A 22,155-nucleotide genomic window follows, 5' to 3' on the forward strand; every position below is an offset into this window, starting at 1 on the left:
AGCTAACTTGTATTTCTGCCAGCCTTTATCAGTTTTTGTTGTGACTGAAATTATGCATTATTCAATCCTCACAGGTATTGCAAGAAGCGTTTAATCGTTGTGTAGCAGTCTTGACTTGTTCTAGTAAACTGGATGATATGTCTGTACAGGTAAGTTGCAGAAACTTTGAATGTATCAGCTTCTCAGGAGACAATATATATTATAGTGTATATATACAATATGCAAAATATAAATGTGTGTGTATATATAATATAAAATACTGATATAGTATTACATGTAGTAAAAAATAGGATTGTAAGCATGAATTTCCCCTCCACTTAACCACTGAAATACTGCTTTTTGTAGGTATGTGGATACATTAGTAAGTGTTACAGTGTAGCAGCTCAGTTCGAGGAGTGCAGAGAGAAGATTACAGAAATGCCTAACATCATTAAGGACCTCTGTAGACTACTGTATTATGGCAAGGTAAGAGCTCCTTTCCTTTGCCTAAATGGGTATTTAACTGGTAAATATTTTGGGGAATGTTCTGCTTTTAAGGGAGATACGACAATGGCAGAGACTGATCAAAACCTTTTGTGAGGTCCCAGCTAATTATTAGGGGATGCAGAACTCTACTGCCTTGCTCTCAACACTTGTATCTGAATCCATTCAGTGAACTTCAAATGTACTTACTATAAAGATTCAGCTACTTCTGTTTTAACTGCCCTATCTAGTCGATTGGTTTACTGTACTAAATCAGCAGATAGAAATACTAGAGCTAGATCTTATGTAAGCAGATAGACTCCTAAATCGGCATTTAGGAACTCTGGGAACAGTATTCAAGAAGCTTTGTTGCCATTTAGCTCTTTAGAACTTACCTTATGTTATATAAATGATGAATTCTGTCTGAATTAAGGAAGGAAAGCTTGTCTTCAACTTTTCATATGGGGTAAGTGAAACCAGAAAACTACAGAAGAGACTAGAGGAAACAGAAGACTGTAAAACCAGATTACAGTAGATGACTGTAAATGCTTGTGTGGTCTTCAGTCCGTGCAGAACACATGTATTGCCATAAAAAGCTCACTCATCTGGGAATATCTGTCACCTTCTTGAATTTTTTTCTACCAGTTCATCAATGTTCATTTCTAATCATACGAAATAACTATTCAAGTACTCTTCCTTTGAAGGATGATGACTAATTAGCCATGATTTTTAGCTACTGGAGACTTAACTTCAACTGTAGATATTGTTCTGCCTTCTTCAATTTTTATCTCTGTGCTGCTTAGACAGTACTCTAGAATTAGCAAGTTTTGGCTTTAAGCCTTTCTTTGGTGAGGAAGCCAGCTGTCTTTGGTCACAAGTACTAAGGCGAACTTTTTTTCCTCCCTCAGAACATACCACGGGTAGCTGCTTTGGGAGTAGAGTGTGTTAGCTCCTTTGCTTTAGATTACTGGCTACAAACACACCTGTTCCAAGCTGGAGTTCTCTGGTACTTGCTGGGTTACCTCTTCAGCTATGACTATACACTAGAAGAGAGCGGTATTCAGAAAAGTGAAGATTCGAATCACCAGGTAACGTTAACAAGGCGCGTGCTTTCAGACACCAGCGGTTGTTGCTTCCCTTCTCTTATTAACAAAATAAGCATATTCAGACACTCGTTAGAATCATTGAATTACACAAGCTATAGTGTCAACAGAGCAGCTTTGGAAGGAGATTTTTCTGTAGTAGTGTAAATACCGTGGTTTAGGTTTTTTGTTGTTTGAAAAGTAGCTCATCTTGAGTTCAAACGTCAAAGCTGCTAAAACATGTAGTTTCTAATAGACCTAATGCAAGAGATTTTTATCTACAGTGCACAGTAAAACAGTAAATTTGGGCAATAAGAAAAAAGTCTTTTTTGTCTTGAGGCTCAAACTGAAGGGGTTGTCTGATACCATGAACTTATCTGAAATGTCTGCTTGAGGAGCCTGTTGTCCCTTTGCCCCACAGCTATGTAAGTGGCTTCGCAGTTCCATTTCGTTAAATGGTGACCCTATGAGTATGGCATTTCTTCCTCAGCTACTGGATGAGAGGAGCTTTGAACAGTCTATTGTAGTTACTAGCTCTTGTATCACTGTCATAAAAAGCTGCTTATGCTGGTATTTGACTGTACTGTCAGGAGCTGGTGTCTGCTCAGAAGCTATTACGCCAAGTGGCTTCTGTGGCTTTCAGCTTATCTTGGTGCCCCACTTTTTCCTAATCAGTGCTCGTGTCTAACTGCATTTATTAAGCCCAGGACAGAGTGGTCATTTTGTGCTGTTCTGCAGCACTTAGTGTTTTACTACACATCAGTGCCTAATCAGTGATGCAGATAAATAGAGAATATCAATTCTGTTCGTTCCAGTGCAGAAGTGTTAGACACCTTTCTGGCTATTCTGGTATTTCTTCAGTAAGCTCTAGGGGGTTTTTTTATAACTGTATTTTTCAGGAGGTGGCAAATAGCCTTGCTAAGCTCAGTCTCTTGGCCTTGAGTCGCCTTGGAGGGTATCTCTCTGAAGAACAAGCTACACCTGAAAACCCAGCGATCAGGAAAAGCTTGGCTGGAATGTTGACACCCTATATTGCGAGGAAGCTCGCTGTGGTCAGTCCCACTGAGGTAAGCATCTGTTGGCCAAAACTTCCTCTAGTAATTTACAGAAGGGAATACTTAGTCATTTCTAAAACACTGAACTCTCTTGGACCAACCTGATACAGAGAATAGCAGCGCGATTTTTCTTTGCAGTTGGAGTAACTGCAAGGAAAAGAAACTGTTTTAGCCTCAAACACTGTGGACAGGAACAGTGTCCTATAGAATAATATCTGTGAAACAAATATGGGAGCAAAGAAGTTAACTGTTGAAGGCTTCAGGGTATAATGATGATGGAGAGCAAAGGATAAACTTCTGTCTTTAAAAGTGGTGCCAAGAGAGATACTGCAGATAGCTGCTGCTCACTGTGAAAAATAGGAGAATCTGAAGTAAGTGTGTCTCGAAGTAGAATAAATTAAAAATAAAATATAGATTATACTGTACCAAATAACTTACACATACTGTTTTTCCAGTACGTGGGGAAACTTGACACTTTAAACTTGCTTATGAAATTGGTGTAGTTGTTAATGAAATTGGATTAATTAATATCATGAAACACACTGATTACTGTGCATAATGATCCAAAACTGTTGTAAAAATGTTACACCGTGTAAATTCCTTATTTCTTAGACTCTGAAGATGCTTAACAGTAACACAGAGAACCCCTACTTGATCTGGAACAATGGGACAAGAGCTGAATTACTTGAGTTTTTGGAATCTCAACAAGAAAGCATGATTAAGAGAGTAAGATACTCTTTACTTAAAATCCCGCTACTCTTTGTTTTAAACTGTTTTGTGTTTTGCTACATCCACTTGTAATGCAGTGACATAGTTAATACAAGCATGCATTGTTGTCTACTCCTGAGTCAGTTTCCTTATTCAGTAGTCTTAAAAACAAAAAAAAGTTCACTTGTTTATTTCTTGTAATGTTTCAATCTGTCTTGAGCTTCTCACTTCTGCTAAAGCTTTAGGTTTTCCACTCGAGTATTGTGTATTTCATTATCAGGTTATAGCTTTACACTTTCTCCAAGATTATTTTCTGTCTGAGCTTGTGCTGCTTATCTCTGCTTAAAGGGTGATTGTGACAAGAGCTATGGATCTGACTTTGTCTTCAGTGACCATGCAAAGGAACTTATCGTGGGAGAGATTTTTGTTAGAGTCTACAATGAGGTCCCTACCTTCCAACTAGAGGTAAGATGTAGCTAAAACCTTCCTGTTGAAACTAGTGTTTGGAATGTTAGTTCTTCCTCTCTGTCTGTCAGTGCAAATGGTATGGAGAAAGTACAAAATCTTATGGAAATTTCCTTCAACGTGATCAGCATGTTACAGGATCTCTCTCTGTTGGAGCAGAATAAATTAAAAAGGACGGTGAGTTTGTTGGGCATGCTGCTTCAGATGTCATAATGCCTTTTCTCTACAAGCCTGCACTGCAGGCACTCAGGCTGATTCAGTAGTTCCAGGAGGTAGGGATTCTGCCCAGTGGTTTTGCTGTCCCTCTATATATATGCACATACACCTTGAGTGCTGTCGAAGCAGTGGCAGCTTTCTAAGGGTGTGTTTGTATATAAGTGGGGTTAATGTGCCCCAGTTACTGATCAGTGCCAGTGATCATAGTAGAAAAGTGTTTCCTGTCTGGAGGAGAGGGATATGCAAAATGTAGGAAAAGTTATTTGGATACACTTTCTTGTAGTGTGACTACTGTTGGTAAAAATGCTCTCACTTTTAATTTAAAGCTTCCAAAAGCATTTGCTGCAAGCCTCTTGGATTACATAGGCTCACAAGCACAGTACCTTCACACGCTAATGGCAATAACACAGACTGGGAAAGTAGAGTCCAATCAACATGGAGATCGGTTACGGAGAGTTGAAATGGCCCTGGAGGCTCTGAGAAACGTGATAAAACACAACCCAGGTAGGCTTAAAACTGAACTTCCCTTGTGGGGAAGCTTCCAGTGGACAGTCTTAAAAAATAAGGATGTCTGTAGTCTTTATCTTCCAGCAAGAAGGAAGCTTGTTTTGCTGGCTAACAGACTTGAGCATTGTTAAGCCATATAGGCTTGCCTTTTTTTTTTTTTTTTAACTCTTTCCTGGAGAATGTTATCACTAGATGTATTAAAGTTTTGTGTGAGATCCAAGCCTTATCTGTTTTCTTCTCCGAAACACTGACTTTTAACTCGAATTCTAGTCTGCTGTTGCCAGGAAGACTAAAACCTCTGGGTTGAGACTTTATGTAATCCTTCAAAGAATCTCTAGCTGGTGTTTAAACTTCCTTGCATCAAAAAGAGCCTCCTGCATACTAGTAAACACCTAAAATCATGTCAGGGCCTTCCTAAAGCAGGAGGAGAAGATGCTCGTGAGAGTGGGCGGCTCATACCAGAAAAGGTTTCTGAGCAGATATCAATGTACAGACTGGAAAAGTCTGACACACGATTAGGATGTTTTCCTACTGTATTATATGTTAATCCTAAAAGCAACTCATGTTACTATAATGGTTTCTAATAGGTGTTTAGGTTGTTCTCAGACTGGATTCTCTGTATTTGGCAATTCTAGCCCTGAAGGCAGCTGTTACTGCTGCAGGTGGCAACCCTGCTCTGAGCTGGGAGACTGAGTAAGGGCAGATGTATTTGAAGACAAGAAGTACTGATGATCAATCCTAAATAAAATAACTGAACTTGTGTAGTTGTCTTGTAAGGATGCAGGTAGCTAGGTAGTTCAAGAACTGCTCAGTTTTTTGCCTTAGAGGGAGGCAGTGTCCTCTGCTTTTGAAATATCGTTGACCTGAGACGTTGTGGAAGCTGGGTTAATAGACAGGACTTGGTAGTTTTCTAATTCTGTAGCAGGTGCTGTCCTGTAGGAACTGTTATAACTATTGTGGCAGACTGTACACAGACATGTAGTCTCTAACACCTCTCTATCTAGTGAAATGTGGGCTTGGGATGGCCCTCGGTGAGTGCTTTGGCTAACACAAAGATAACTTGTTTGGCCTCTTGCAGGTTCTGAGTGTGAATGCATAGGTCACTTTAAGTTGATATTCTCCCTTCTGCGTGTTCATGGAGCTGGCCAGGTGCAGCAGTTGGCTCTGGAGGTAAAAAAAAAAAAAACAAAACAAAACAAAAAACAAACAAGCAAAAACAAACAAAACCAACCAAATAAAACAAAACAAAACAAAAAAAAACCCAAACAAAAAACCACAACCCATCCCAATCCTGCTCCCACTTCCCCAGCATCTGGATGCTGTACATAACGAGCATAAACAAACTTGATCATGTAACTGTTAGTAGCCCCTAAAAAGTATCAGGATTGGGGTTCCGAGGTGTCAGTTCCTCCTTGGAGAAACAAGTGATAGCTTCTTGCCTGTGTCTTTGCTCCTGTCTTCCCTGAGGTGACAGGACAATTTGGTGGCAGGAATAAACATTGTAAATATTAGCCATATTGGCCAGTGAGGTGACTGACTTGATCATACACTGCATTTTCTGGACAACGTCTTCACGGCTGGAATATAATCAAGTGTTGTTTCTGACCTTTTACAGGTAGTGAACATAGTAACAAGTAACCAAGAATGCGTTAACAACATCGCTGAGGCAATGGTTCTTGCTAACTTACTGGCACTCCTGCATTCCTTACCTTCAAGTATGTACCACAGAATTCATACTCTTGCAAGGGAGAGGGTTTCCAGCTCAAAAATGAATTAGAATGCAGGTGGCTGAGCTTAATACTGAGTTTTAGGTTAAAAGAACACTTCAGTGGGGGTGATTAAAAAAAAAAATATTCTAGGTAACTTGTCTTAAATGTGTGAGTTGAAACATAAATTGCAGGTATTCAAATTGTGTTTGAATTGTGTAGTATTCCATTGACTAATTCTTTTGGGGAATTTAGGTAGTAAATACCTAATTAAGAAGTTATGCTGTCCTAGAACGTATGATTGATTTGACATTCTTTAGCTAGCTGAATTCAGCCAGACATCCCTAAGCTTGCAATTGTCATAAGCTTTATTGCAGTTTTGGTGCAGCTTTCTCTTAAGATCACTTTAGTTCATGTTTGATTAGTTAATAGTCTATATGGCACGAAGTTCCTCATACTTTTTATTTTGACAGGTCGGCAACTCGTCCTGGAAACTTTGTATGCTTTGACATCTAGCACAAAAATAATTAAAGAGGCCATGGCAAAAGGTACAGTACTACAGTGAAAGCAAACGTTTCTGCAACACTGAACTTAAAAGTAAATGGCCAGATCTTACCCTTCCCTTTAGAACAATGAGCATGGAATTGGTGAATTCATACTACTTGTGGTCAGAAGAAAATGTGACTGGTTTCCTATCTCTTTGTACAGGTGCTTTAATCTACTTACTAGATATGTTTTGCAACTCAACTCATCCACAGGTCCGAGCCCAAACAGCAGAACTCTTTGCCAAAATGACTGCAGATAAGCTGGTGGGTCCAAAGGTAAGAATCTTAACGGCTCTTGTTGGAACTTTTATCTGAATTATGGCCTGCCTCTCTCTAAAGACAGAACAAAAACAAACCCCTCTTCTGTGACTGCAGCACATCATGTGAAGAGCAGTCAGGCTTTTTCAAAACAGCCAACAATCTGTGAACAGACCTCTAGAAGCAGCTGTATGTATTGTAACTACAAGAAGCAATTTGGCTTTCGTTTGTAATGACTTTAACATTAAATACCTAGATTTCAGACCTGTCATTGGCTATCACTAATTATTAATATTAATTACATATACTATATAAAATTATACTAATAATTAATAGCACTATTTTGTTTTGTGGTTTTGTGTTCTAGCAGTTGGCATTGTAGCATTACAAATAATCAGACTTCCTGGAGTTCTCCATTGTTCTGTTGGTTAGTTTACCTTACAGTATACTAAACATCAGTTTGGTTCATTCTTTCTAGGTTAGAATTACACTAATGAAATTTTTACCTGGAGTCTTCATGGATGCCATGAGAGACAACCCTGAAGCTGCTGTTCATATCTTTGAGGGAACTCATGAAAATCCTGAGTTAATTTGGAATGACAACTCCAGGGAGCGAGTATCAACAACAGTTCGAGAAATGATGCTTGAGTATGTGGAGACCTACTGACGAAGTATCTTCTTAAGTGAGACACTCTGTTAGTGGCAGTAATCCAGAGCTGCTCTAAAAGAACTGACAGTAGGAGCTCTGCCTGTAAAAAGTAGAGTCCTTGCGAGCCAGACTTCAGTGAAAAGAAACTTGTTCGCTCTATGTTGTACCTGTCAGTCAGTGACACGTGCGGTTTGTGCGCACTCCAGGCATTTGCTCACCGCTGTGAGATCTGGGAGGGGGTTACAAGGAGGAGAAAATGGGGTTTAGCAACTTGGATTACCTCACAATGGTGGAGGGAAACTGAGGTGTCAAGTAGGGAAGACTGCTGCTGCTTTTACTGCTCGTTAAAACTTACTTTCTTTTTAAAGGCACTTTAAACTTCAGAGGGACAACCCTGACACTAACTGGAAGGTAAAAGTATACCATTTCTGCTTTGAGCGTGTCCAGGGAGACTATGAGCTGATAATATATGTGTGTATGTAACTCTGACAGGTTTTCCTTTTAAAGTACCAACAGGAACTCACTGCTGTGCCAACATCCCTGTTTTAATGTTGAATTGATGCTTTCATTACTTTGTACCTTGAAATCAGGCACTTCATTGGCAGTGGATTTGCCAGTAATACCCTGAATTTTTTGATAGTTCAGGTCATTCTAAAACTTCTAAAAAGTCAGCAACAAAGGAGAATACCAGTTTGCTGGAAAAAGTTCTGTCACTTATTACACAACTGTAGTAAGCTTGCTCTTGGTGAATGTTCAGGACCGTTAGTAAGCTACCAAGTCAAATTATTGTCTTGAGCCATTCCATTACATCCCGTCAATCAGTGAGATGTTTCAGTCTGCAGTATTACCCAATATCTGTGAAAGGTCAAGCATGACTTCCGACAGTGGTCTAGTTCAGCATTAAAACAACTTCTAAACACCTGCAGGATGGCTATTTGATGCAGGTGGAAACTTCCCTAGGTTGATGGTGAGAAGGAAAGGGCTGTTTTATCAGCTTTGTTGCTGGTACTTCTCTTGAACTAGTGATAAACCACTAGTATAGCTGTAGACTCGGTTACTTGTGCTCTCGGAAGAGAAGTCCACTGTAGTAGTAGTGCCTGCACTCTCCTTTCTACTCTCACTTCTTACCTCATGTTTTTTCAAGATGAAGTGTTTAGTGTTCTTGCACAGCTCCGTTCCGGAGAATAGCCAGTTCAGTGTCCCTTACCACTTAAGAGTCATGATGTTAGGGAAGCAGTTGCAGCTCTCACAAATACCCTTGCCAATAATTCCTTCTACTTTACAATTCAACAGCTGCCTGAAGACTTTGCTGTGGTGTATGGTGAGGCAGAAGGTGAACTTTCAGTGGGGGGAGTCTTCCTAAGGATTTTTATTGCCCAGCCGGCCTGGGTTTTACGGAAACCAAGAGAATTTCTCATTGCACTGTTGGAAAAGTTTACTGAACTACTGGAGAAAAATAACCCCCATGTAAGATGATTTTTATGATTCTGCTCTTTGAATTTGTTTAGCAGTCTTAGGCTACTTGTCTTTTAGTATCCAACTAACTTATTCTCTTAATTTCTTCGCAACAGGAATGATTTTATCTGCTTTCTGATTCTCTGTAAAAGCATGTAGATATGTGTAGGCAACTTCTGAACGTGCGTCAGTGCTTTTTAAAGTCCCTGAAGCCACAGAACTGGCTTCAGTAAGTCTTAGAGGCTTATTTTGTGGTAGAGATGAAGCTTAACAAATGAAGTGTCTTTATTTATTATGTGACTGACCAACCTAAGAAAAAGGCAGTTCTACACTGACTAAAAATTGTCAGCTCTTGACACTTCTGGTATCTTTCTGCCACACTAACTTCCCACTCTGGTGTAAATTATGTGACCTGTACAGGGCTGCCACCTAAGAATCAGCGTAATGCAGTAGAACTGGCGCGTTAGTCTGAATGAGAACAATGTTCGAGTGGGTAAACTTAATGGTATTACTAAAAACTGAAGTTTAAACAGTATTCAGACAGATTGTGGGTTAGGCTTGCGGGGAGGGAACTAACTTGCATATTGAATAAAAGACATCTTTGTAATCAAGATGTGATAGCAGTTTGTATAGGCATGCAGAATACAGCGAGCCTGGTGAGTGCTGCTGAGAACCCTTTAAGGATTCGGGTGGTCAGCCTCAACATGAGTGCAATCTTGCTTCCCCCGAGCAAGTCAGCACATGTGCTGCTGTGCACGTAGAGGCTGCAGCCAGACACTGGCTTCTCTAAATGCTGGAAATGGTGCTGAGAAATTTGTCTGATTTGTGTTTGTGAAACTAGTGAACGTCTGCCAGTATGGGAGCTGATCGTGTTCGTCTGAACTTCTTGTTTTACCAATTGCAAAGCAGAGAGACGTGATAAAAGCATTGGGGAAAAGATCTATGATATAGAACAAGTTAAAAATGTTACTGTTACGGTGATACATAAGGCTTTACTGAGTTATACTTTCTGTTGGGTTTTGGTTTTCTGCAGGGGGAAACTTTAGAAACCATTACCACAGCAACTGTGTGCCTGTTCAGTGCCCAGCCTCAGCTAGCCGATCAAGTTCCTCCGCTCGGTCATCTTCACAAGATAATCCAAGCTATGAATCACAAGAACAATGCCATTCCTAAAAGTGCCATTCGAGTCATGCACATACTGTCTGACAATGAGGTACTGAATTTAAGTACGCTGAAGTGCTCCAGGGGTGAAAAAAACATAACTGGAGTTATTTGTGTTCTTTAGTAGTGTGCCTAGGAGGGCGTTATTCGAAGTAGAAATGCTGTGTACCAGATTAAGTGGGAACTTACAGCTAATTAATAGGGAATTGATAGAGTAAAGACACTGAGAAATTTATGGTCTGACCATATCTGCCGTAACCATCAAGTTTAGCGTAAAATACCCTGGATGTTTCTGTCTCTCTACAGCTTTGTGTTCGAGCAATGGCATCACTAGAGACCATTAGCCCTCTCATGAATGGAATGAAAAAGAGATCGGATATAGTTGGCGTAGCCTGCGAAGCACTGAATCGAATGTTTCAGAAGGAGCAAAATGACTTAGTAGCCCAAGTAAGTAGTGTATTCTCAGGCCATAAAAATATGATTTTTTTATATTTGGGTATCTAAATTGTTCAGAAGAGCAGAGGTGTACTGTTCAACTTGTGTCCAGGAGGCTTCCCCGAAGCCATCTAACCAATGCACTCTTCGTGTCGGAGAAGTCAGTCCCCTGTCTGAAACGCAGAGCTGCTCGAGGATGTTACCTGAGCAGTGAAGCTTAATGCTTAGGGTAGCGTTGACTGTGTCAGAGAAGGCATAGCATAGGAATGCCAGCTAATTCAACTGAGTTTGCCCCTAGACAGAGCAGAACTGTGAGACAGCACCTTTGCTTTCTCTTGTACGTATTCGTACAGCTTGGGCAAAATTGACTAGCCTAAACACAGTTAGTAATACCTGCTGGCACTTTTGGTTCACACTAATGTTTGGAATGGAAAAACGTCTGTATGGAACTTGCTAGTCTGTGTCACTGGGGTATGTTTGCAGGCTTTGAAAGCGGATTTGGTCCCTTACCTTCTAAAGCTGCTTGAAGGTATTGGTCTTGAGAACCTGGAAAGCCCATCTGCAACAAAAGCTCAGATTGTTAAAACACTGAAATCCATGTCTCGCAGCCTGCAGTATGGAGAACAGGTAGGTACTGACAACCCCTGAACTGGACTTGGAACATCAAACTCTGAACATCCCTCGTTTAATCTTACAACTGTCATGTGCATCGTTCCACCTAAGAGGTTAACATCATGCAACTACAGAATCTTCCTGGTTGCAACATCTCTGTCTCTTCCTCGTGGAGGGGTCATTGGTTCAATGCCTGGGAAGAGCACTAACAAAAAGGGCAAATCCCAAGGGCAGAAATGTTCTATAAGCTAGTAGGCTTCTACTGACAACTCTTCAGAACTTGTGTTTGAAATGTAGATTGCTTTTCTGTTTCCTGGATAAATACTGTTGGAGACAACTGCAGCAGTGTTACAGATGTATATTCACGTTGGTAAAATTTTGTCTCAGTAACTGTGCTAGCTCTTGGTGCCTTCCTCTTACCCTTGTGTTGAAAGCTTTCTCGGGGGAGGGAAGCTGGGGATAGGCCTTTCCTCCCAGTTGGCCCTATCTTACCGTAGGACAGGGCAAGTCCCATTCTACCTAAGCTCTAGATGTGTGGCAAGTGCCTGCTTGCAGGGCTGCTCTTCCTGGTCGCCTGACCGGGGAATGAGGGAGAAGGTCAAGCTACTAAATGACTTCTCTGAGCCTTTTGCATTGTATGTTCAGCTGCACAGTTCAAATGGAAAAGCAAATTGCTCCAGTCTCCTTGGAAATGTATGATTCTGTATCGTGGCCTAAACTACTGCCATGCTATTTGGTAATCCCTTCAGAATAGTTTCGTTCTAGAAAATGAGTTTCTTCCCCTAAAAGGTTACAAATGTCACTTGCTCACTGTGTTAATCTCTTCAATTACTGTAGGTAAATGAAATTCTGTCTCGTTCTTCTGTGTGGAGTGCCTTCAAGGATCAGAAACATGACTTGTTCATTTCTGAGACGCAAACAGCAGGATACCTCACAGGTTAGCAACCCTTTCCTATTTATGTTCTGAAGCATACCGGACTGTTATTTGTCAGATGTGACTCGAGATACTGTTTATCCTCAGGATCTAGTGCCATCATGTGGCCTGAACATTCAGTGCTCTAAAAATGCAGTTAAGTTTTTAAAACACTTACCAAAGTCAGACTTTTTTGTGGCTGAGAATGCATTTCTCCTGATAGTCTTTGCTGTACCTACTTCTAAAATAGCAGTGTGATGGGATGTGAACGCTGGCAAGTCCTGCAAGTACCCTGTAGTGATAAAGCAGAGGTGTAATCAGAACTCATGACCAACAGTAACTTCCCATGGTTTCTCAGGGTCAGTCTACTTCAGTTTTAGAACAAATTGTTTCCCAAGGCTGGGGGGAGGAGTAAACTTTCTTCAGAATCCCTTAGCCTGTATGAATTGTGCCATGTGAATTATGCTGCTTTAGTGTCAGGGGTGTAGTTGCAGGATCGGAACAGTTTGAAGGTTAATGGCTCAGAGCGTGAGGCCGTGTTCCCGGCAGGGCCCGTCTCCCGTGGGAAGGGCCTCGTGCCCCAGCTCGGAGCTTGCGGTGTATGTGGGAATGCAGCTGTGGTGCACCCTGGGCAGGTCCCCGGGGGTGCCAGCGGGGCCGCAGTGGGTCCCCGGGGGTGCCAGCGGGGCCGCAGTGGGTCCCTGGGGGTGCCGTGTGCTGCACCTGCCCAAAGGTTTGCAACTGATGTGAACTTCCTTGGTGGTAAATGCACGGCGTGGACACAATCCACAGCAAAGCAAATTCTGGTTCTTCCTTTGCTTGTGTGCAGCACTTGACAGACACATCTCTAACGACCTCATGCTGCTGCATCACCGTCCAAAGCTTTACTATGGCAGATTCCTTGCTACATCTGAAAGTATTTTATGTAATGACGTTGTAGCAAGCTTTGTCCAAAGCAACACCATGCAAACATCTGACCCCTCCATAGCCATCAGCTGAACAGTCACTTGGTCTTAAAAGTTTAGCCTCCCAGGGAAGGTTTTGAAGTCCTTTGTGACAAGTCAGTCTGAGCACTTCCACGTGCTGCAGGGAACTTTCTCATCCAACCCAATATAGGAATGTTGGCAAAGCTTTTGAGTGTAGCTGAATTCAATAATCACATGGCCATATAGACAAGAAAGTGGGTTTTTTTCTTGCAGGATACTAGCATGTATTTGGAGAAAATATGTATTTGAAGCAAGAGGCTTTCGTGTCAGGAATTAGGCATTCTAGAAACAGATGCTTAATATTTTGAGAGTAGGTATATTGCAACACTCGATGCCGTTTTCCACACAGGAAGGATTCAGCGCTTCAGCGCTGAACAGGAGTTTTTCATTTAATGCCACTTTGACAAAGAACACTTGAACACTTGACTCAGCTGGTACTGAATTTCCTTGGTATTTCATAAATACTATATATTAGGAATGTAAAGTAGTAAATGCTGGCTGATGACAGGCTCAGAACTGAAACTGTACCAGACAGTCAGGCTCGAGGCTGGGGGCAATAGAGCTATCCAATTGCCTTAAGGCTTGTGCTGCATTTAAACTGCCCAATGTTTAACTGGTTGCAAAAACAGAATGAAGATGTTGTACAAATGCAAAATATAGATGGAAACTCAAACTGCAAACTTTTTTTAACCTATTCTGCCTTATGTCTTGCTTCAAATTGCTTTGCTATTTGCACTTCCCTTGAAACTTCCCTTGCTTATTTCTCTTCCCTCAGGTGTCTCTTCTCCTTCCCTTCTAACTGGCAGCAGTCCCCTTCACCTGAGAAGTGGGCTTTAGATCTGCTCTGCCAGGCAGCTTGCTAACTTCTGTGTAGCTCTCTAAAGCAGGTAGATACCATCTTGCAAAATGCACGCCGCGCTTGCTGCGTTCTAAGTAACAGCTGCATGTCATAGAACTGGAACAGATGTGCGGTGCCAAACTGCGAAACACCGATACGCTTGCCTTCAAGCACGCAGGAGCAGAAACCTAACACCTGCAGTGGCTGATACTTGTTGGTACTACAGATGAACTAAACTGCTGAAGTATGTTAGGAATCCTCTGTCAGGGAAGAGTTTGAGGGACAACAGAACTAGCGGGATTTTTGCACGAGGACATGTAAAAGTGGGTGCCTCCGATAGGCTGGTAGAGAGAAGTCTCCTCCTGAAGCCAGAGAGCTTTGCCTTTTTTTTTTTTTTTTTTTCCTTTAACCACAGGCACTGCTTGCTTTGCTCTCTTGCTTGCAGTAGTAGCGTAGGACTGTTTGCAAGGAGACCAACCGTTCTGTGATGTTCTGGCTCCAGGCTGCCGTGTGAGAAGGGAGGGTGGGGCATGAAAGGGTAGTAAATTTGGGAGAACTCTGAGGATGACTTGAAGGGGGAGAGTAGAGGACCCAGCAGAACTTACCGTGTTGAAGATGAACAGTGTGGGCTGCAGGTCTAACACCAAGTTGATGACTGTAGTGATGCAGGAGCATGTTGTGGGTTGGCAGTTTTCTGCAGTCAGTAAACTGGTAAGAGTTACTGCTGAAATGGCTCGTGCTGCAACATGGGGTTTTATTGCATTTGTTGAAAGTGCATTTATGACTAAAATTTAAACCCCAGGCTTTGAGGGAGAAGGGCTTTGACTGCAGTGCAAAACTGACTGCTCCTATAGGAACTGACGTAGAGATTTATTAATGGTAGAAGTCCTGTATCTCCAATACAGAGTTTGTGTATCTCTAACGGAGGGCACAGAGAGCTGCCTCAACAAGCATGAGGCTTGTTCATGGGCAGCCTGTTGACCTTCCCTTAAACATGCAGCTGGCGAAACCTTTGCAACCCGAGAAGCATCAGTGTGGAGCCCAGTAGTGGAGTGTGTGCCCCAACTCGCTCCACTTCTGCAGCAGGTCCTTCCCGTCGCAAAGGCAGGCCACCCCCGCGTTGCTGCCGCTTCCCTGCTGGAAGGTGATGGATGATGCCGGTGGCTGAGGTTCTTCTGTAACTTACTTGGCACATCAGAATAAAAAGTGCTGAGCAAGTTTGAGAACGGCCTCCTCAAGCCACTCCACTTAGTGGACCAAGATGCTGTAATTCCTAAAGTTCCTTGATTGCAAAGAATCTAAACGAAAGCTCTTAAATATTCTTGTTTAAGGTGTCTGGCTGACTTAGATGATGTATTTGAGTGTTGCCAGAGGGAATAAAGCTGTTCAGTTGCTCTTCAGAATCCAAACTAATCGTCCACCTTCTGTTTTCTTCCCCAAAGGCCCTGGAGTTGCAGGTTACCTTACTGCAGGGACGACATCATCTGTAATGCCCAACGTACCACCCCCGGTAGACAACGAAGTGGGAGATGTCAGCTAAGGACTGGAAATCCTTGTGAAAGAGGCAAAGGCAGATTGGCCAGTGATGAGGAACAGCACTTTCCTCCAACCCATTGAAGTGAACTTACTGCCTTTCCAAATGTTTAATGACAGTGTTATTCCTTTTTCTATGACTGTTGGTTTGTTTGTTTTTTTTAGGAAAAGTCAGTGATTCTAACTATCACACTGTAACACAAGAAAGCACTCTGTGGATCAGCTGAAATGGGTACACGAGAATTTTTTCTTGTATGTAAGCACATTTTGTTCCTTTATATATTTGTTTACAAGACTGTGAATCAAACTTTCCTAGTTTTTATATTTTGTGAATTAGCATGACTGGAGTTGAGCTACAGTCGAGAGGAATTGGGCTAAAATCACTTTGACCTCACCGACCCCCACTAAAAGGGCAGCCCTTCTTTTCCCAGTCTGATGTGATCACTCCCATTGAACAGAACTCGCAAAGGGTTTGTCCCTGCACCAGTTCACTGATGTCCTTAATCATTAACATTACCTTCTTCCTGATCAGACAGCATTAGACATTCGTATGTATAACTGGCTTGACCAAATTGACAAAGCTTCAGCAAAAAAAAACATTAAAGTCGACATGTTATGTAAGAAATTAGTGTAATTGTGAAATGTTCTATACATTATCCAGTATATAAAAACTTTCTATATTGAGTGTACATTATACAGATCATTCATATGTACATAAAATTTTAAAATAAAGGGAATTAAGAGCCTTGTTAATGAGAGAAAGGTGATGGTCTTGATGAAGTTGTTCTTTGAAGGTGTGGGGAACGAGGGTGGTCAGAGACCTTAATTGGAGGGTGACCCAAGAGGGCTCCTGCACATTCTTGCTTGGAAAAAAGCATTGTGCAGGTTTTGACAGCCTGGAGCAGAACTCCCAAACCGCAGGTAGTGGTGCAGTGCCAGTTGCTTTGTACTTGAAATGTGCTCCAGCTGCTGACCTGCTGCCACTCTCAACTTCCTAGGAAACCTTCTTGGCAGGAAACAAGAGGAAAAGAAGATGGATGGAAATACAAACAGTAATTCTCGCTTTCTCAAAAGAGATTGTAATCTGGTTTTTAGATCTCAAGAAATGATACGAAGTAAGAAACTTATCTGTGGAAAGCTTCTATTTCTAGGTACCCCGAAACCGTAGGACCCTGCCTGACTTCAGCAGGTGAGGCTGGAACACCCTGCAGGTGAACACTGGGCTGCGGGCTCAGCCTGAAGACTGAGCCAAACAGGGCCTGTTCTCTCCAACACTGTGCTGGGGTGGCCTGTTTGTTCGTGCAAAAAGTAAACACTTGTATCCTTAATACTGTAGGAACAAGTTCTCCTGTAAGTCATTAAAGTCACAGAAGATTATTACAGAAGCAGAGCTGAGGAATTCTGACCTTTGAGAACTTCACAAAGGGGTGTTGGGCATAAATGGCAGAGCCTGTTTGGGTTGCAGAAGTGGCCATGAACTGCTCCGGGCCAGGCCCTGCTGGTTCCGGCCAAACTTCAGCTTCTCTGAGGGGAAGGTGCCGCCCATGCTTGGGCACATTTAAGAAAGGGTGGGAGCAGCTGGGGCCAGGAGAGAGGAGGAACAAAAGGAGACACAGAAGGAGAGGTAGAAGGGATGCCTACAAGGAAAAATGTGAAGAGATGTGTTTGGAGAAACAAAGCAGAGGTGGGATGAGCAAGGTGTAGAAAACAAACCACCTCCTGAAAAGGAGGGCAGCTGAGAGCAGGAACTGGGGAGGAGAGAGGGTTGGAGCGCAGCTGAGCTTTGGAAAGGGAAAAGAAAGGCCTTGCCCTAAGTGTCTAATTGCCATTTAATCAAAAATTAGAAGTTTATCCTAGGTTGTGATAAACTAAATTGGATGAAGCTGCTGAGTCAAAACTTTTCCTTGCACTAACAGGATAAAGAGGGCTTTGGCTCAGAGCAAATAAAGCACTTCAGGACTGTGAGAAAATAGATTTTATTTAGTGTTATAAAGAACCCAGACAAATGCTGGTATTTATAGGACATTCTGCAAATTTTTTAAAGCGAGCCTCTGATTAGTGAGTGTAATAATTAAAAGTAAAGAGTGAGAGACTATGTATTGCTTCAAGCTAGAATCAAGTCTTTTTTGTATTCATCACATTTTACCTTAAACAACATGACCGTACTGAACAAAGTATTTCCTAAATCTTCCATGCATTTGAGCGGGCTTTATGTTGACATTAGATTTTTGCAGTTAGCTTCTTAGACTGATCAAGCAGTTCCCACCTTGCAATTGCTGAGAGATGAACTTCGTCGGGGCCATCTGCCAGGCGCAAGGTCCGTATATAGGCAAACCTGGGTCGGAAGAGCTGAATTAGGGGTAGATTTCCAATCCTGCCCCAGCAGCAAGCCAGGCTGGCAGCAGGAGTTCTCAGGGCTATTTTTGCTATAGCCATCCTTTTAACAATAGTCTCTCTGAAAAGAGCTATTGCACAGGAGCTGCTGCAGCAAAACCTCCCTGGCAGGACTGAGATGTGTGGGCTGGAAATTCAGCAGGCTTGTTTCTCCCCAAGGCCAGAAGGGATGAAACTGAGCTTTAGAAACAGATCCTCTATGCTGCTGATAAGAACTCCTTTAGATCCAGTGCCAGCTTTTTTTTTTTTTTTTTTCCTAAGGGTAAAGCAATGCAATTGCATTGGAATTGAATTAAAACAAGTGCTTTCGTAAGTTTTATAGCTTAAAATAATATAGACCATTATTTTGGGCTACCTGAGGTGAAACAGCATGTACTGGTGCTAAATTATCTTAAAAGGAATGCTTAGCAGCTCCAGGGAAGTCTCCCCTTACTCACATAAGAGCCAAAGGAAAATCCTGGGAAACGCCAGCTCCCCCACACACTTGGATTGCGCAGTCAATCACTCTGAGCACAGCTCGAGGGACAACCACTTTGGTCATGGCCACCTGGAGTTCGAAGAGAACTCAGATTATCAGGAACAGTTTCATCAGCAAGTGAAAATAATTAATCTACCAGTTCTACTGCAGATTGGTATCTCGCTGAACATTCCTGCCCCTTGGGACTGGAGGAGAGCTCTGCTGTTCCTGTACCCTGGGTCAGGTAAAACTGCTCCCAGTCACCCCATGCTAGCTCACTGCGTTGGGACAAGCCACCAGTATTTGAACTTTAATTTTGAAATCCTTCATCAGATTGATCTCGGTTTTTAACTGAAAACTCTTTCCAAGCCTGCGACAATCAAAAGCACCCCTTCAGGCTATTTTCAACGTGAAGTTATGCTTGGCATTTAGAAGAATAATGTTCAGTGGTATGTTTTAGCTTATATAGCCCTTGAAAGCGCAGGTATTGCATCCCCCAAGTCCTAGCCTAAGGCTGCCAGAAAAGTTTTACCTCTTTTCTTGCTTTTCTGTTGCCCACCCTGTCGATCTTGCTGGCTGTTTTTAGCGTAAGCAGTCGAGCCTGTTCTATGCTAAGGCGGCACTCAGCAATCCAGTGGGCAACAACTTCCTGCAGAAACCAAAGCCAACACACAGAAAATCAGTTACCGCCTCCTCACGCCTCTGGGTAAACCTGCCTGGCAAGCAGATGCCCCATTGCTCAGCATGTGCGTGTTCAGTCACTTAGAGATGCTCTTGTGCAAATTGAAGCTAGTTTGATGTGTGTAATCTAATCTGAGAAAAAAAGAACAAACGCACTTGACTGACAGAAAGAGTAAACTTAGAGCACTTCTTTGCCTGGCAGGAAAGGGAAAAACTCCAGAATCTGGCACACTTTCATTTCCTGGGCAGACCCAGTGCCTGCTGGCCATTCTCCTGCAGCCCTTCCCAGCCTGCTATTTACACCCTGCTTTGCTCTACCTGCTACCAGGACTCACACTCTTCTCTCTGTGTAAGGTGCCCCAGTATATAAAAACTGGGGGGGTGAAAGAGAAGAGCAATTGGTTCTGTTTTTCTTACACTAGTGGTGGTGGTGGTGTTACACACCCAGGCAAACAGCTGCAGGGTGGTGCCCGCTGCATCTGTCTGTTCCCATTGATGATAAATTAGAAGCTCCCTTGCTCCAAAGAATGTTACAGTCTTGGCAGCCCTTCCCTGCTGCTCTCGGCCAATTCCCCTCTGCAGCCAACACACCACAGGAGAAAAAAATGCTCACAGGACGTTTGCCAGTGCAAAAACTGTTTGAAGCTTACACACTCCTGCCTGGACGGTGGATGTTGGAGCCTTGGTGGCCGCAGGAGCTGTGACCAAATGCCCAGCACTCGCCTCAGAGCGAAGTCTGGGGCTGAGCTTAGCTCATGCCTGCCAAGGTGGCGTGAGCCCAGCTGAGGGTGTTCAGACACGCTCTTCTGCCGCCCGGGGTTGTCACTAACCGCCCCGTGGGCAGTGGTGGGGGTCAGCCTGTGACCCAGGCCAGCAACAGCCTCTCCTCTTCCTCGAGCTGTGAAGAACCAGGGCTGGCGCTGCAGCTGGCCGCCAGGTCCTGCCTCTGCCTTCATCAAACATTGCTTTTGCTTTAACGAGCTTCTGAGACTCACAGCATGCTTCATCCAACTCTTATTAATTCTAGGTTTTGGTCCTGAATGGAAGTTTGGCAATGACGTGACTGGAAAATGGATATGTAAGATTATTCCCTTTGGATCTGTACAAACAGTTTTCTATAACCTGTGCCAGATACTAATTCAGTTTCCTCTTTCCGTTGCCTTTACTTGTTTTTTCCAATAAAGTCATCCTATCTGTTGGATAACACCACTTGAAATGTGGCCAATGACTAAATGCTGATGGTTCCTATAAAATACAGACTGTCATCTATTGTTCTAGTGAGCACTCTCTCTCGTGAAACAGTATCTCAATTTCAGAACAAGGTAAGACCAAAAATCTCCAAGATGGCCTTGGTTTGGTCTGTGCTTTCATAAAAACAAGTAATTGATCAGAGAAGTAAAATTTTTAGTCAGATTTAGACCCTTGAGCGTCTCTGGTAATCATGAGTCAATACATAAAAATGTTGAATTCAGTTCGTAACTACAGAAACATAAGTTGTATGTCTGCCCTGTCCAAACTAGTCAGTGAAAGCAGAGCAAAAACCACGGTGACAGAACCTGTATTCAAATCCAGCAAAGGATATCCTATTCATTGCAAGGGAAAAAAAAACCTGGAGGTTATAGTGAAAAACAGGAGCCTCCCAATGTGATTTTTTTCCCCTCGCTACCCGAGGCATTATGAATGGCAACTCAAGGTACTGCAGTGTCCGTTATCAGAGTCACCAGGTTCTGTGTGAGCAGAAGTCTGGAGCGTGTGAAATGAGTCAGAGAGGGAACGTGCTTACGTGGCGGTACAGTTTCTTCCCGAAAGTCTCTCTCTGTGCTGCGCGCTGGCACATTATCTGTAGAGCGGTTTCAGCTGCCCCGATGGCCCTCATGCAGTGGTGAATGCGGCCTGGCCCCAGCCGACCTTGAGCTATCTCAAACCCTCTGCCCTCACCTGGTTGGAAAGAAAAACAGGCACAGGCAGACTCCTTGATTCCTGCCTGAAACGACCCACAGCTCTGAGCAGAAGTGGCCTCATAGCACTGGAGCTAGAAGCAGGTTTCTTAAAAGTTCATTTTGCAGAACTGTTGTTTGTTTACTCCAACTGGATCTATATTGACACGCTGTCAATGATACAGCACAAAGCGCACTCTAAGATGGTTTCTGACAGGGTTTGATTTACCTGATTTAATTTAAATGTTGTCAATCTTACATTGAAAAATACATCTACGAGATTTGGTATGAGAATCTGGGAGAAGACTTGGAGGTTTCCAGGTCCTAGGGCTACTCGAGAGAGAAAGCTCTTTCAGCAAAATAAAAAGAGCAGAGAGGAAATAGAAGAAATCAGGATTTATAGTGAGAGCAGTAGAGCAAAGTTCTCCCTCCAGAAGATCACAGTGCTGGCCTGCTCATTCTTTCTCTTTTTTTTTTTTTTTTTTATTTCAGTTCTGCTAAGTCTGCAGGCACCCAGGCTTGGGTGATTGTGGACTACAGCAGAATGCTCTTCTTACAAGTCTGTAAAGTCCATGAGAACTGATTTTGGGGAAAGAATGCCACTGAGAGTTTCTGCTTTGCTCTACTTCAGGGAAGTAGGTGACAGCTCCAGCTGCCCTGCTTCCTTCAATCACCTGCCTGCTCTAAACAAGTGACATTCAAGCAGCAGGTAGGCTGCTAAAGGAGGAGGAGGCTCCCTCTTACTTGTGTTTGATACCCTGGCTCAACTGACCATAGCTGTTTACAATCACTTATGGTGAATCATAAAATAAACCACTGTTTCATAAAACGTGGTTCATTGCTGTATGTATTAAAAAGGAATCAATACTGAAACTCACCCAGTATTATATTGGAGACAGGCACTCGCACATCATTAAAGTGTACCTCAAAATGTCCTCCATGGATCTCATCTACAGGCATACAGAAAGCACAACAGCAGGGTAAAACAAAGGAGGATAAAAATACGGGCCTTCAACTCCTAACTCTTTTTCTATATATGCATTTTACTGATTTATTTCATACACAGTATTTACTCTCTCTATATATATACCCACAGTGTA

At 42.6% G+C, this 22,155-nt stretch overlaps 2 protein-coding genes across 9 annotated transcripts in view; one reads left to right on the forward strand and one right to left on the reverse strand.

Annotated features, from left to right (window-relative positions):
- Nucleotides 1-16,211, forward strand: part of DNAJC13 (DnaJ heat shock protein family (Hsp40) member C13) — a 56,038-nt gene extending 39,827 nt beyond the window's left edge. For 4 of the 5 annotated variants that reach the window (XM_042806380.1, XM_032991205.2, XM_042806381.1 and 1 more), the window contains 19 exons: nt 75-149; nt 346-465; nt 1,371-1,550; nt 2,444-2,611; nt 3,212-3,325; nt 3,656-3,772; nt 4,315-4,492; nt 5,574-5,665; nt 6,111-6,210; nt 6,675-6,749; nt 6,910-7,022; nt 7,483-7,652; nt 8,022-8,064; nt 8,947-9,120; nt 10,142-10,321; nt 10,576-10,716; nt 11,188-11,331; nt 12,154-12,253; nt 15,496-16,211. In XM_042806380.1, the coding sequence (XP_042662314.1) occupies nt 75-149; nt 346-465; nt 1,371-1,550; nt 2,444-2,611; nt 3,212-3,325; nt 3,656-3,772; nt 4,315-4,492; nt 5,574-5,665; nt 6,111-6,210; nt 6,675-6,749; nt 6,910-7,022; nt 7,483-7,652; nt 8,022-8,064; nt 8,947-9,120; nt 10,142-10,321; nt 10,576-10,716; nt 11,188-11,331; nt 12,154-12,253; nt 15,496-15,593 (2,382 nt within the window). In that variant the 3' untranslated portion in view covers nt 15,594-16,211. Of the gene's footprint in view, nt 1-74; nt 150-345; nt 466-1,370; nt 1,551-2,443; nt 2,612-3,211; nt 3,326-3,655; nt 3,773-4,314; nt 4,493-5,573; nt 5,666-6,110; nt 6,211-6,674; nt 6,750-6,909; nt 7,023-7,482; nt 7,653-8,021; nt 8,065-8,946; nt 9,121-10,141; nt 10,322-10,575; nt 10,717-11,187; nt 11,332-12,153; nt 12,254-13,990; nt 14,103-15,495 lie in introns of all 5 variants that reach the window. The other variant, XR_004406847.2, reaches the window with a different exon arrangement.
- ACAD11 (acyl-CoA dehydrogenase family member 11) overlaps nt 12,316-22,155 on the reverse strand; it is a 36,386-nt gene continuing 26,546 nt past the window's right edge. The window contains exons 16-21 of one of the 4 annotated variants that reach the window (XM_042806386.1): nt 21,934-22,005; nt 20,902-21,056; nt 18,970-19,086; nt 18,418-18,527; nt 17,853-17,921; nt 12,316-12,521 (exon numbers count right to left, since the gene is read on the reverse strand). In XM_042806386.1, coding sequence (XP_042662320.1) covers nt 12,413-12,521; nt 17,853-17,921; nt 18,418-18,527; nt 18,970-19,086; nt 20,902-21,056; nt 21,934-22,005 — 632 coding nt within the window. In that variant the 3' untranslated portion in view covers nt 12,316-12,412. Of the gene's footprint in view, nt 12,522-16,408; nt 16,593-17,546; nt 17,922-18,417; nt 18,528-18,969; nt 19,087-20,901; nt 21,057-21,933; nt 22,006-22,155 lie in introns of those variants that run through there. The other 3 variants (XM_042806385.1, XM_042806384.1, XM_042806387.1) reach the window with 3 other exon arrangements.

The sequence above is a fragment of the Tyto alba genome, unplaced genomic scaffold (genome assembly GCF_018691265.1).
Source record: "Tyto alba isolate M040663 unplaced genomic scaffold, T.alba_DEE_v4.0 Super-Scaffold_46, whole genome shotgun sequence".
NCBI classification, from domain to species: Eukaryota; Metazoa; Chordata; class Aves; order Strigiformes; family Tytonidae; genus Tyto; species Tyto alba.